The 16,067-nt window shown below is 40.9% G+C and overlaps 1 protein-coding gene across 4 annotated transcripts in view; it reads right to left on the bottom strand.

Moving 5' to 3' along the window:
• Positions 1–907: 907 nt before the first annotated feature.
• Ercc8 (ERCC excision repair 8, CSA ubiquitin ligase complex subunit) overlaps positions 908–16,067 on the bottom strand; it is a 41,323-nt gene continuing 26,163 nt past the window's right edge. For all 4 annotated transcript variants that reach the window (XM_015988532.3, XM_006994966.4, XM_076551925.1 and 1 more), the window contains 4 exons: positions 15,630–15,754; positions 11,122–11,319; positions 8,255–8,338; positions 908–1,870 (listed from right to left, as the gene is read on the bottom strand). In XM_015988532.3, coding sequence (XP_015844018.1) covers positions 1,802–1,870; positions 8,255–8,338; positions 11,122–11,319; positions 15,630–15,754 — 476 coding nt within the window. In that variant the 3' untranslated portion in view covers positions 908–1,801. The remainder of the gene's footprint in view (positions 1,871–8,254; positions 8,339–11,121; positions 11,320–15,629; positions 15,755–16,067) is intronic.

The raw sequence follows: 16,067 nt of genomic DNA on the forward strand, positions 1-16,067 counted from the left end.
AATTTTTTTAAGTTTAATTTTAATTGCTTTCTTAAAGGTCAAAGCATACTCCCTAAAGAGAAAAGAAGCAGAATGGTCTGGCTTTCACAAAATTGACGCAAAGGCATAGTGTCCCAGTCAGGGTTCCTATTGCTGTGAAGAACACCATGACCAAAACAACTTGTAGAGGAAAGGGTTTATTTGGCTTACCTATCCTGTGTCATAGTACCTTGAGAGAAACCAAGACAGGAACCTAAAATGGACAGGAACCTGGAGGCAAGAGCAGATGCAGAGGCTGTGGAGGGGTGCTGCTTACTGGCTTGCTCCTCCCTCTTCCCCAATGGCTTGCTCAACTTGCTTTCTTATAGAACCCGGGATCACCAGACCAGGGATGGCATCACCCACAATGGGCTAGGCCATCCCACATCAACCACAAGTTAAGAAAATGCCCTACAGGCCTGCTACAACCCCATCTTATGGAGGTGTTTTTTTCTTAATTGAGGTTCTCTCCTTTCAGATGGCTCTGGCTTGTGCCAAGTTGACATAAAACTAGCCAGGACACATAAAAAACATTTGGTCAGAAAAGGCTGATATTAGGCCTAGCACTACCACTATAAACCCCACAATTATATATTTAGTATTCTAGCTCACAGAAACCTCTTTTACTACTCTACTGAAGCTAAGAGTCAAGGAGAAAGGAAGTGTAAGATTAGCAAGATTAGTGTCACAGGGGCTGAGTCTGTAGCCTGGTGGCAGTTCTCTTGCCTAATGTGTGAGGCCCTGGGTTCAATCCCTAGTGAACGCGCGCGCGCGCGCGCGCACACACACACACACACACACACACACACACACACACACACACACACACACACAGTGGGCACGGGAGGGGAAGGCTTCAGAATAATCACTCCTGGGTTGACACGAGAACGAGAGAACAACAGACATTTTATTAGAACATTTCATGTTTAATCTAGACCCTGGCACGGATCTTGCTGAGTTTCACAGAAAGAAAATGAGGACTGAGTACAAGCTGTCCTTTCAAAGTAACAAGTGGTCAGGGGATTGCCCATGTGATACACTGCTCAGACTGGAGGAGACATGAGCTGTACACTGTCTGACATAAAGCTAGAAGACAGTGAATTACATGAAGCCATCAATATGAATAAAGAGAATACAGAGTTATGACGTTACCTTTACAACAACTATTTTTGGTTTGTTTTTTTCTTAATTATTCTTGTTAAAATACCCCCTGAAAGGTGGAAAGGAGAAGGCTGGTAGCACAGCGAGGGGAGCCAGGGCTGAGACACATCGTCCACTCATCAGACCTACATAGGGCCCAGCCGAGAACAATAGCTTCTGTTCATGTCCTGTGCCCGTAGCAGCTGGCCTGCTACCATGGCAAACAGGCTCAAGGAGAAAGGTTTGGATGAATTAAAACCACAGAGAAGCTAATTTTAGGGTTTTATACACATTCTCACTTTAAAATATAGGGGAAACAATTTCAGAATTAACAGGCCAGAAACTGACTGAAGAGTTAAACAAAATAAAACACACACACACACACACACACACACACACACACACACACACACACACACACACACGGCAATGTGGTACACACTCGTCATCCCAACACTTGGGAAGCAGAGGCAGGAGAATGGCTGAAAGTTTGAGCCTCGTCTGGTTCCAGGCTAGCCAGGGCTACACAGTGAGACCTTGTCTCAAAACCAACAATAACCAAAAGAAGAGCCCCAGGCCGAAGTCCCCAGGAACACCGCTGATGTCGAGGTCCCATGGACAAGGAGCAAAGGCTGGCTGACAGTCATCCTTCCTCATCACTGCTGCTCCAGGCATCCTCAAACGCCGGATTCAACCGAGATTTAGTTTTAGCCTAAAAAAAAGGAGAAGAATCTATTTTTATATTTCATAATTTTAGGCTAATAGGCTCAAAATATGCTATTTTAATAGCAATTAGATATTTGGAAACTGTATTATTGCTAATTTAAAAACAAAAGCAATGTAAAGATAATTAAATTAATATAAAACTGACAAAACTGATTCTTCCAAAATAACATGCTTTCCTCAAAGTAATCAGCTCACATGCATGCTCAGATCTACGCTATGACACTGGTCACAGTATTTCTATGCATGCGCAGATCTATGCTATGATACTGTTCACAAGTGTTTCTTCAACTCTATGGAGCAGGCACAACACAGACATGCTGGGGTTAAGAATGGATGCATGCCCACAGGCAGATTGGACAGTCCAGTATACAAATACTGGTAATCTTGTGTCGTTTGCATGAACTTTACTATCATCAATAAAAATTACCAAAATCTGAGGACTATTTTCATCCATCAGAATAATGTAGCTCCCCCACCCCCCTTGAGACAGTTCTTGTTCTGTAGTCTAGGCTGGCCCAAAATTCATCACAGTTTAGGGGTTACAGAGGGTTGTGTACCCTTATGTGTGTGCCACTGAGCCATCTCTCCAGCCCCACACACTACAGTTCTGTAGTCCAGCTGGCTTGGAGTTGTGGTAAGGCCCCTGCTTTATCCTCCTGACGGTTAGGATGATAAGCATGTGATATCAAGCCCAGCTGAATAATATAATTTGTAATAAAAAATTACTGTGGGTCATTACACAGCTATGTCTCTGTTTTTACAGCCAATAGTGCTAAATTGTAGATAAACTACAGGAGAAATGGTAGCGAGGGCAATAATTAGCATGGAGGTTTCCCTGGGAGATTTTTCTGGAAGCTATTTGGATTGTTACTCAAAACTTCAAGACAATATCACAATATTCTTCCTCCTTAGAGTCATGGGTGAAAAGGGTTTAGCAACTAGAGAGACCTAATTAAATGAATTATCAAGTCAGTTCACTTGTTTGGGAAACTGGAATGGCTTCTTCCTTATCTCTAGGAAATGACTTCAAAGGCTTGAAAGATGCACTTATTTTTTTCTTGAGTTAAGAATCACTTTTGTCTCTTATGCTGCAGCTTCTGCATCTGGCTATTTGACATGACCCAGATTTCAATTGCTAACCAACTTCAAGATACTGTTAAATTAACTTAGATATACTGCCTTTTGTAATGCAGAGAAATATTTTCTGTGAAGGTGACCCCTAAGTCATGTCTAAGAATGTGGTTTACTTTATGATCAACATCACAGACTCTTACAATTCAAATGGAAAAGCCCGCGTCCCCAGTATCTCCCCACACCAGCTAGAACAGCTAGACAACAACATAGTGATGTGGGCGTGCTGCAGTTGTTAAACAGACCAGAGAACATGGCTAAACTTAGTGGCTATCACCACTACACATACAACAAAAATTTCCTAACACTTGTCTCCAAATGTCCAAATCAAAACTACGACCAAACTCAAGCTAACTACTCATTTCCAGCAGCAGTGATGAAAGTCTGAAGTCTATTCATTCATTCTTTGGCCCACATGTCTGATGAATCTCACGATGCCTGAGATTAGTAGGGTTCACATCTGACTTCCATCAGGGATGCCATTTGAAGTGGGGTGTGGTGGAGCATGTCCATAATCTCTCTACTGGGGAACTTGATGGTTTAACAACTACTAAGCTAGACTGCTCAGGAAGGGGTTCATCTCAGAGGTGACACTTTTCTCCTGTCTATAGACTTTTAACTCTGCCTTAGATATCTACCAAAAATATCCTTGGGGAATAAAAGCTACACAAAGTTCAAGTCTTCTAATTCCTCTATGGAAGCCCAATGTGTAATCTACCAGTCATTTGAATTTCATTTGACGATTCAATGGAAAAACCAATTTGTATTTCATTATGAATTACTTTACTTTGGTAAGGATAGAAACAAAAAAACCCCAAGATTTTGACGTATTTGCACATACATTTACTCCTTAAAGTGGTAAACAGATATTTGGAATGCATTATAATATTATAAGTGTATTTTATTGTTAAAACAATCACAAATAAAACACCAACCCTGTGGTCAAGAGCTGCAGTCAACAGTGTTGCAGGTAGATTTAATCCTCATTACTATTTGAGAGCCCTCTACTTGGTTTTCTCGACAACAGCCCCTCCTAGTGGACATCCAGTCTATGCATGAACACTCCTCCCTCTACCTGACCAGGTTCTGGTTTGACTGGCAGATAGTTAGTTGTGCATGGGGATGGTGAAGCTTGAATTTAGAAGGGATCCAGCCCAGAACCAAATGAGGATTAAAACAAAGCATCACAAGGATACATCTTGAAAAATTTCAAGTGTTACTGGAAAGTCTCAGAGCTTTCCATGCCAGCAAATGATGCATCTACACAAGCATAAAGTAGAAACAGCCATTCACTGTGCCAATGGCAAAGGTTCTGTTTGGTTTTGAGTCTGAATCTTGCTTTGTCGCTGTCTCAGTCCCCTTGGTGCTAGGTTACAGGAGTGGGTCACCACACTCAGCTGGGACTAGGATTCTGGATAAGAAGTAAGATTAAAACTGTAGTGTATCTTCCCTGCACATCTCTGGCAGCTACAGCTAAACTTACAGACTGGTGGGAGTTGACCATGGCAATTAGCAAGTCTGGGTAAAACCAAACAGACACATTCCTCAGCTATAATACAACAGCCTGCCAGTTAACAACAAATTTAAAGACCATAAAATTTATTCCCTGTCATCTAAGATCTTTCCTTTTCTATAGGTAGAATTAAGTTACTCCTTTAAAATCTGGGAAACACCCCTCAGGCATTCCGCTTAGGTTTGAAAGGAAACCTAAAAACAACTTCGGTGTAACAATCTGACAGTTGCATTTGAAAATGCCACAAGTTGTCCCAAGGTAATAGCTGGCAGGGCTGGCTGACAAGGGCAGAGCAGGGTCTGACCTAGCTGCAGTATGTGCGCACACATGTTCTTTGTAGTATGCTGAGCTACACACACCACCTCCCCGGGAAATGGCAAGTTACCTGTTTAGCAGCTCAGGGGAAAACATGTTTAAACATGAGTTAAACTGTGAACATTCACATATGCAACCAGTTCTCATATTCTAACAGTTTTCAGGCTTCTCTGCTGGGGTATATACCATGGTCACACTCCACCTACATTCATATGAACCTTTTAAGATAACATTTCATGGAATTAAATAACCTTACCATCCAGCACTTTATATTAATGAGCTATTCACATTTTAAAGTTGAAAATAGGAGCAGTATATTTTATTTATTTATTTACTTTTTGAGACAAGGTTTATATGTGTAGTCCTGGCTATCCTGGAACTCACTGTAGATTAGGGTGGCATTGAACTCAGAGATACGCCTTTCTCAGTCTCCTGAGTGCTGGAACTAAAGGTGTGTACCACCACACCTGGCTTATTTTATTATTTTTATTAAAAATTAAAACTGTTTCTCCAGCTCACAGTAGTGCATCTGAAAAGATAAAGCTTTCTAGGTCTAACACTTGAATATACAGCTCAACTCTTCATTTTTATGATACAGGACTTCACTGTGCAGTGCAGGCCAGCCTCCTCCTCACAGCTCGCCTGCCTCAGCCTTTGAAGTAACGGGAGTTACACATATAAACCTTGTCTGTGCCCACACCTTTTAATATCCCACATATAAAAGTTGTTTTGGATGACATGTCCCCACTATTACCACAGCTACCTAACAAGGATACATGACTATCAGTCAAAAATTATAACAAGCAACTTAATAGTTGCTTCAAGTTTTTCCCCTGTGCAAATCACAGTAGCTTTATTTTTCATTTATTTATATTACTTTCATTTGGCAAATGATTGTTGTACTTCTCAACATGATATAGTGATTCCCAAAAAGACAGAATTAAATAAAAATGCAAAATAAATGTCTAAACTGAACTATTCAAAGTCCAGTCAACCAAAGAGGCTGTATGCTAAAACTAATCAAGCCATAACAAACTAAATTAGACATGTGATGAAAACTGGAAATATTCATTTGGTTTTGGCCAGTTGCCTATATATTTATGAATGTGCCTCTTCTCTCTTTCACGTGGTTTAGGGCCCAAAGAAAGTAGCTCCCAGGCTTTACATTGGCTGTAACAGTAGCAAATTTAGGTATAAAACACATTCGCCAATAGCTACTGTGTGGAGACCCACAGAGGTTTCCTAGTAAGAACTTACTCAGGGTCAGAGAATCTGGGATTGCTTTACCCAGCAGGGCTGCATGAGGAGATGATTTGGCCACGGGTGTGTTTACCAGGTGTTTGGAAGGGTCTACACTTGGCTGTGTGGTGTGCTTTGATCTAGCAAGGGGGAGGTCTTTGCTCCTCTTCTTGGCATGTTATGAAAAGGCCCTTTTCAATAAAGGATGAGGCTGTTGGGTATTGATCCAGGCCTGCCCCCCCCCCCCCCCCGCCCCCACCAGCTATCCTATGTTTTTGTCTTCTCATTGTCTAGGTCTCTCTTTCTGATATTTCTTCATTCCTCTCTCCTCCACCCAAGAACCCTTCGAAAAGTGGGAGCTGGATCCCCACACTGCTGGACACTCCCACCTAACTACCCAAGTACAGTTTTGTTTCTGACATGCCTTCTTTTTATAAGGAACTAAAAAGATGACAAATCTTTTCAGAATGTCAAACTCGCTTTATTAGTGATTATCTTCCATCTCTGCTTGAGATTGTACCTTTAAATCACCTTAAGAGGAGTCCTCCAACTCAAAAAATATACAAAAATTATTTCATACACATTTTTATATCCTTGAAGTTAGAGTAAATTGGGATGTTTAACACTGCATTCCAGAATAATCCCTGAAAGAGATGACACCTTAGACATGTTCAGTTACGTAGCAGAATTCATGTTTAAAGACCACACTTAGGCCTGTCCTGTCACTCAGTGCCTGTTATGTGTTAGTTATGTGTGGGTAAAGTCTTCTACTGTGCACCAGGAGAAAGTTCCTAAGATAGTATCATACTAGGGCTCAATTTAAAAATACTACTTTATTATACTACTACTTTTTGTAAATTTAAAATGAGAGGCTACTACTTCAGGGCAGGACTCTTGCATCCTCCTCTGTTTAACACCTTTACCTGAGGCTTTTTATTCACACTGTCATACTACCCTGAGACAGGCATAGTGAGGTTGCTGATCTAAGTGTGATCTGCTAAGATCTGATGTTATGAACAGACAGATTTTAAGACGTCATACATAGTAACTCAAAAGTTAACTCCATCTCTTTCCTTCCCACAGGTGCCATGCCATCCAGACTGAGGAAGAGCCAGAAACTCTGTGGCTACGTGAGCCAGGGCCGTAGCCGATAAGCAGGCATCACAAGCACCCAGAAGGCCAAGGTAATGATGGATGCATGTGTCACCACAGGATCAACTTAGACAAATGACCTCATGTGACTTTGGTAAAGTTGGTCTGTGGTCTTACCACTTAAAGCGGAACCAGAGCTTATGTCCACCTGCCAACCGTGGTAAACTGTGGATCTGGTCAGTAAACAGACATGAGTAAATGCTGCCCCTGTCACCAGTGTGGTATGGAGTTCTGGGGAAGGAAAAGCCCCCTAAGCAGCCCTCACTGTGAAGCCCAAAGTCTTCAGAATAGCCAAAGAGAGGATGAACTGAATTGGTCACTTGTGTCCTGGTGGCTTTAAGCCACACAGGGAGCAAACAAACAACCAAGAAAGATAACTCTAATTCTAGGAGTCTATCCTAAAACTAATTAGAAATATGAACACTTTTGAAAATATATTTACATTGATGCTGTTTAAGACAATCATCAGAAACAATTAAATATTTAAACATACAAATGACAGAATACCATTTCATTAAAAGTATTTCTAAATAGTAGCCAGGCAGTGGTGGTGCACACCTTTAATCCCAGCACTTGGGAGGCAGAGGTAGGTGGATCTCTGTGAGTACAAGGCCAGCCTGGTCTATAGAGTTAGTTCCAGGACAGCCAGGGCTACATAGAGAAACTGTCTCAAACCCTCTCCCCATGAAAAAAAGTTTCCAGATACTTATTAATGATATGAATGGGGGTTACTGTATCATGTCAATGAGAGAAGACTCTAAGTTATATGACTGAGTTAACTATTGTTTTTTAAAAAAAACAATACCAAGGAAAAACAGTAAATAAAAAGTCTTTTCTAATTAAAATTGAGAAATTATGTTCTTCTTTTAATATTTTTCTAAATTTTTATAGATGTGTGGTAACAAATTATCTGTATAGCCAGAAAACAGCAAGAACTGCTTTGCCAGTCTCTCCCACATAAATAAAACACTAATCCTCATTATTAGAAATCACTGCACATTAGGTAAAAGTACCACTTACCTCATCATCGTCATCAGGAACTGGTTCGTATAAAGATGGTACCCAAGCAAGAATATTGCAGTCTCTGCTACCGCTGTACAGTTCCTGTAACAGAGAAAGCAAAGACTGACTGCTGATCAATTTAAAGCTGGTATCATGAGGAAACGGGCTGTATCCATTTTGAAATGATCAGACTAAGTAGGTTAATTAAGTTAGGTTAGATTAATTCCATTAATTTAATTTCTATTCATGAAACAAAATATGATGATGCTCTTCAGTTTTTTAAAATGTGATGTCTTTAAATTCTGTGCAGGTCATTGGTTTAACTTCTTAGAGATGCTACAAATCTTTTGGCTATATCCTGAGATTTCATTCTCCAAAAGTATTGTACCCATTTGTATCTTCTACAGATGAGAGCATCCACTCCCCTGTCCTACTGGAATCTTTTCAGGAATAGCCAATATAATATGAAGCTGTATTTTATATTTTAAAACAATACCAGGATATGTTAGAGCTTACAAACAGTGAGAAAATCTTACAGAAATTCAATGCCTTACTAGCTTTGTCAATACTTATAATCATATTTCTCTAACACTAAAGGTGTTAGAGACAGTAAAATATATAATAACTTTTCTTTGCCCAAAACTGAGGCATCTACAACATTGACTTCAATGAAGAAAACACGAGTTTCTACGAAAACAAGCCAAAAGTTCCATTTAGCTTACAGCTGTCTACCTGGCTATTCTTCAAAAGCTTCAAGACCCCACCCTGTCTGCTGAGACATTTACTACATAGAGGACTCGTGGGCTGATGCAGTGTGTGTCAATATCTTTATGGACATGCTCTTTGCTCCCACTGAACAATGCTTACTCCCTTTCCCAACAAACTGAAAACATTCTCATCATGCAGTAAAGTAAATACATAGTGTTTTCCAATGTGTTCAGCAACTAAATCTTTCTGAGTTTGAAGCAGATAAAGACATGGTATTTGGCTGAGAGTGTGGCACATGACTGCAATCCAAGCATTGGGAACTGGAGGCAGGAGGATTAGGAGTTTGAGATTATTCTTGGCTTCATAGCAAGTTTGGGGCCAGCCTGGTCTATATGAGATCTTGTTTCAAAACACAAAGCAGAACAAAACAAATGAACACAGGCAGAGCATTTCCAGGTGACAGCCAATCCCAGGGGTCCGACTGAGGGCAGTCTGTCTCAGAATATTTTTTTGTTTTTAGTTGGAAACTTGCTAGGTAGCCCAGGCCAACTTTGAACTCCGGACAATAATCCAGAATGATGCAGGGTTACAGGTGTCTGTGTCACCACAGCCAGCTTACTTGGTACTGTTTGTTTATATATGTGTTTTGCCTATAGGAATGTATGTGTATCATGCATGTATCTGGTAATAGAGGAGGCCAGAAGAGGTTATCAGATTCCCTGAAACCAGAGTTATAGATGGTTATGAGCTGCCACGTGAGTGCTAAGAACCCAGGTCCTCTGTGAGAGTAGCAAATTTTTCACTGCTGAATCATCTCTCCAGACCCTTCTTGGTACAGTTTTAACCAACTTCTAGGCCTCTTTGCTAATAAGCTCCTGCCTAGAAGAACATCATACTCTGTAGTCAGAATATCTTGTTTAAAATTTTGGTTGTGCCCCAGAGGGACTGTTTTCTTTGATACAACAGAAATAAAAAATTTCTTTGACTAGAGAAAAGTAAGGGTGGTAAACAAAATTCATATGGACTATGGCAATCTTCACTGCAAACTTGACTGGCTTTGGAATCACACTGAAATACTTCTAGTTGTTTCTACGCAGATGTTTCCAGAAAGGTTTGTTTGCTGAGGGAAAGCCCCACCATGAATGTGGGTGCTATCATCCCGGAGGCTGGGGTCCTAGACGGAGTAAAAAGAGAAAGCAAGGCAAACGTCAGCATTCCCCTTGCTCTGCCTCCTGCCTGCGGATGCAGAGACCACCTGCATTATCCCTGCCGCCTGACTTCCCCGCCATCACAAACTGTGTACTTTCTAACTGGAAGCCCAAATAAACCGCTCCCTCGTGAAGCTGCTTCTGGTTATGGATTTTGGTCACATTAATAGGAAAAGTAACTAATGTAAGCACTGAAGTAATTCTGTGGGGCTCTTGAGGTGGCTCAGTGAGCAAAGGCACTTCCTGCTAAGACGACCCGAGTCTGATCTCAGGACCCACAGGATGGAGGGAGAGAATCAATTCCTGTAAGTTATCCTCTGACCTCCACATACATGCCCTTATGTGCCCTCCCACACACAAATAAATAAGTGTGAAAAATGATGTGAGTTGCATTAATTCAAAGGTATACTTTACTATCCATTTCAGTATCTACCCATGGCAAAGGCATACTTGTATCAGCCTCTGGCAGAAAATAAAGAAATGAAGTAACTGATTTCAGATTTCAATATAGTCACACATAGATAAACCAAGATATACTATATTTTGAAATTAAACATATATAGTTTATATACATGTGTATATATATACATATATAGATATATACTATATACTAAAGGACACACACACACACACACACACACACACACACACACACACACACACTAAAGGATTATTCATGAAAAAGTATTTGATTACATTTCGAATGGTTAAGTGGCACTCATATTCAAAGGGAAAGACAACATATCCCAATCGATTGCACAGCATTGTACTGATTCATATACACTTCCTATGCCATCTGAGAATCAGGTTCTATTAATCTCTATTGAAGAAATACTACTTCAAAGGTGAATTGTTGGTATCATACTCCATAATGTTTAAAAGCATATAACACTTGAAAATAGACCACAACTTCCTGTTTCATACACCAGCCATCTACTCGTTTTCAATTCCCATCAGTATCATTCTCACCTGGAAGTGAGGCTGGAACACACAGCAGTCGACACTTTTATAATGGCCCTTCAGCAGAGTTAGCTGCTCTCCTGAGTAAACTGCATAAACAGCAATGGTGCTACCGTATGGAACAAAAACCAATTCTGAGCTGCAGCCACAGGAGACGGTGAATTTCAGTCCTTTCCTACTATCATTACAAACTTTGCCATAGTTCACCTGCAGAATTTAAATCATAATGTTACTCATTTTTTAAGTCTCAGTTAAAAAAGCAACAAAGACTGAAAAAAAATACTTCTTTCTCTTATTATCACATTATATAGAGAGGGCCTTTAAATTTAAAGAAACTAATGTCTTAATAAAAACAAGAGTCAATGATACAAACACACATTATATTTGAGGGAATAGAAATTGTGAATAAACCCTCAAGGGAGGGATGATACAGCTAAGTCAACTTGAAGAATTATTCCCGACAGTCAAACTTTCAAAAATCCGTCCCCCACCCCACCCCCCGCACATACACCTCTCCTTTTGGTACCTGAAGACAAAACTCAGGGCCTCATGGATGCTAGGTGAGACCTCTAACTTTACTAAATTCCCAGCTTCTGGTTTGGCTAAAATTTTAAGAAACCTTCATATTGATAAAAAGTAAGGAGAACATGTTACTGGCGTCATAATTTGGCTATTCCTTCAAACAAGACAAATGGTTTAGTACAAAAAAATAGCAAGATGTCTCTTTTGGGTGGGCTGAACTTTTCATAAGAATGTGTTGTAACAAAACCAACCCACTGTACGTGGGACTACCACAATCACTCTAAGTGTGCAGCTGAATGGTCCAATCTCCACTTCTACCACAACTAACTCACTGAACAATGACAATATCCTTACTTCTTGATCTAGTAATTGCTCCTGGGAATTTCTCTTAAGGAAACAATTAAGCAGCAGAGAGTAATATGCCCAGAGGACTCAACACAGCACAATGGCAAACAACTGAAAATTGAGATAAGCTTGTGCCTCAGCCACCTTGTGGCAGCAGCAGTGAAGTACATGGAACACTGGACTTGAGTTTTGAAATCTATTTGTTAGAGGGGTCACTCAGATCTAACCTCTAAGTGCCCATCCTCTAATCTGCTAAATGGACCCACCACCATGTCCCATAGTGCCGTTGTAAAAACACAAATGACATCATGCACACGAGAGCACTCGGGAAGTGAAGGTAGCCAGCCGTTATGTCCAGACGTATTAATTGAGAAGAATTACTTAGCAAGAACATTCTTTCACTTCCACCTGACGAGCCAGTCTGTACCATTTGACTATGGGGAGGTGTGGCTCTAGAAGCTAGAATGGGCCATCTTCAGGGAGGGGCAGGAGCTTAGGGGTGAGGGGAGAGCAGAACACACACATAGGAAAGATTACTGGTCGTTAACATGAGAACAGGGAAAGGAACAGGAGGAGGAGGGAGTTGGGTTAGTGAACACTAAGGCTGTCTGAAATATCCTTATGGAGACCTACTACTAAAGGACTTTGAACACAGGTACCATGCCTGGGTGGACACTGCCTCCCACAGAAGACACAGTGAAGTAAAAATCTCAGTGCCAGACATGGGATACTTTCCTACAAGTTACTGGTCATCGAGACCCCAGAGGTCCTTAAAGCAACAAAGGATACAGTGTAGCCATTGCTTTTGGTTGCCCATCATAATGGTATGATCCTATTGCTGAAGATGCCATTCATTTTGGATGCATTCATAGAGAAACCAAGTTAGAACTGATCCAGAAACTTCATGCTAGTGAACTTTCATAGTGTTGGAAGGTGCTATGCAGGCTTCTGGGAGAGAAAAGTACCTAATGGTATTACCCAGTGATGAACCCTGAATGCAATAACACCAACCTGCCACGGCAGGTGTGCCCACTGGAGTAATAGCAGCATGAAAGATCCTTGGGTAATCAACCATTTTCTGAGTGGATTTGAGGCCACTGTTACTGTAAACCCGATCAAAAGCCTATGGCTGTGGGAATCATACGTCCTAGAGGAGATCTACTATTACTAAATGGACATGGCAGCACACAGCCTTCTAAATATCCGAGTTTACACCCATACTTCAGTGCTGCTCTCAATCTCGGTCAGAGGAGCTTCTTTCTGTAGTGGACAGCAGGAGTGCACAAGCTCAGAACTGATCGGGTGCTGAGAACAAGCGACTGTTGCATGCTTAGTCACGCAAATGGGACACCTGTATCAACCCCGTGAGACTCAGGAAACATCACAGAGGAGAGGGCAGAAAGGAGTGAACACCTGGAAAGGCTAACTAATTTGACCAATGAATCCTGACCAGTAAATGTCAGACTCAAATACTGCTTCTGAACTACACTAACCGAACCACTGAAACACTTGGTTGTGACATTTTTCTTTCATTGTATGAAGAGACGGTCACAGTGCACTGCAAGACAAATAAGCCCTGGGTGTTTTGGGAGCTTCTAAGATAGGGTGGAAGAATCAAAGCCAGGCTGAGCCTGAGATGAACCTTGGAAGCTGAGAAGCAGCAGCAGGAGGGGTATTCTAAAGAGAAGGCCACAGTGTGTGCAGCAGAATAGAAAGGAAAGGGAGTGGGCAGATCTAAATCCTATGGAGTTTAATAGACTAAAGGTGAGGACATGGGAGAGTGGCAAAGCTGGAGAGCTGGGATGCACGACTTATACAAGAGGTGAAGGCGTTGTTCAGTTGGAAAAATACGAAAGCATGGAGGAATCAGGGAAAGACGTCCATTGGGAGAAGCTAGGAACAGTTAGGATATTAGCGTAATTAAACAGACACAAGCCCAGCAGGGACACAAGGGGAAACTAACAGTACTGTGGCTAGCTTAAACGAAATGAAATGAAAAAAAGAACAGTCTTGGTTCCTTACGTCATCACACAATACGAAAGATCGCACCAATGAACAATCTCGGTTCCCTACGTCATCACACAGTATGAAAGACAGCACCAATGACCAGCCTCGGTTCCCTACGTCATCACACAATACGAAGGGTTGTGCTAATGACCAGTCTCGGTTCTCTATGTCATCACAATATGACAGATAGTGTCAATAACGACAGACCTCACCAATTCCCACTCTGAATTTTTCTCTTCTTTCATTGTGCCAAACTTGTCTCCTTATGAACTTGCTCTGCAGGAATTTGCTCTATACTTTAAGGCATGTTCTCCAGACTTCAAACCCCGGAGAGATTATATCACTAACCATTAAAGATCCATTAAGGATCAGGTGAAGGGAAAATCTTAAAAATTCTATTTCTATTTGTTATCTAAAAAATAAGAAATTAAGCTTTACTAAGCTTAATATGTAAGCTCAATATTTTTATATAGTTCATAATTAAACATACTAGAAATGCGTTCTTACACATATTTATACAAATAAGGCAAAAACACACAATTATCACTACACTCTGCCCTCTATTTGGCAGCTCAGCACTACATTTTTAACGTTTTTTGTTGTTGTTGTTGTTGTTTTTTAAGGCAGACAGTATCCATGGTTTACAAAACGATGACACCCAAACTGAAAAGAGTATTAATTAAGTAAATCAGGGTGGAATTTGTTTTTTGATCTGCAAGTCATTTACAAATTTTAAGACAAGGTTTCTCCCCAGAGTTGACTTTTGGGGATCAGTGTCTCCAGTCCCTCCAAGTGTCCTTTGTAGGAGAGAGTCTAAGTTAGCCTTGTGTATCACTTTATGAATAACTTACTTAGTCAAGCCCATTAAAAACTCTACTTTCTGCTCTAAACCCACTATTCCAGATGTCACTGGCAAACCCCTAAGGCATAGCACTCACGCCACAGGGGACACACATGGAATAAACCATATTAACCGTGGACATGTGTTCAGTACCATTTGTATTTATCACATGAAACTTTGACACAGATTGTAGAACACTTTTCCAGGATGATCCTGTCACACCTCTCTACTGAAAGACCTTTACTGGCTCTCCATCTTGCCCAAGCCTTCCTCAGACTGATTCAAGGGCCACTCCACACAGCTACACAGAGGGGCGGAGGATGCAGTTAGCAGTGCAGTGCTGGCCTGGCAGGCACAAGCCTGCAGACCTGTGCCCATCACCACGCACACACAGACACTCCTGACAGTATTAGCATCAGAAATACTATAACAGTAGTAGTCAAAGTGACCCCTCCAGTACTTTACAGAGAATTATTAGCTAGAAAGGATGGGTAAAGAAAAGGAGATGACTCATTTTAAATGTAAAATTTGACTGTTGGTAACTTCATCTGCAGCAGTTCTCAATCTTTCAATGAGAAGCTCTGAGTACACCCTACTGCAACAGTACCACAGTAAGAGTAAGGAATGTGCCAGGGGTGCCAGGTGGGGTGGCTTGCCTATCTTGAGAATTAGTTGTTCATGCCTAAAGCTGTGACTCAAGAGAAGAAATGAAGTCCCCTCTATAGTAAATGTAATACTATGTATATGAATGCACATGAGATGTACAACACAGACCCGTTTAAGGTCCTTTCAAGTCTCTCACCAGTGTGTTCTTCCCATTGGAGCTATTCCAGAGCCTCATTCGGTTATCTGTGCCAACAGTGAGCAGGTGAAGTCCATCACTTGTAAAACACAAGCCATTAACTTTCCCATTGTGAGCAGTGTTGGCTGCAACGAAAACACATCCAGTTTACCTTTTTCTGTGTTAAGCTTATTTGAAACACGTTAAAGAATAACTAACAAATTACTTAAAATAGAAGTTGAACATACTCAAAATTAACCAACCTTTAGGCTGTGTAAGTAAGATAAGCTACATGAAAAGAACCATGAATATAGAAGAAAAGGATAGGCAAAATACTTGCCAAGTATCATTTTTTCAGTAACTAAACTGTATTATCTAATTCAATTAAATGCAAAACTTAATGCCAAAATTTTAAACACCTTTCAACCCTTTAATATATTTCCCTCTAACCTAGAAACC

This window comes from Peromyscus maniculatus, chromosome 15 (genome assembly GCF_049852395.1).
Source record: "Peromyscus maniculatus bairdii isolate BWxNUB_F1_BW_parent chromosome 15, HU_Pman_BW_mat_3.1, whole genome shotgun sequence".
NCBI classification, from domain to species: Eukaryota; Metazoa; Chordata; class Mammalia; order Rodentia; family Cricetidae; genus Peromyscus; species Peromyscus maniculatus.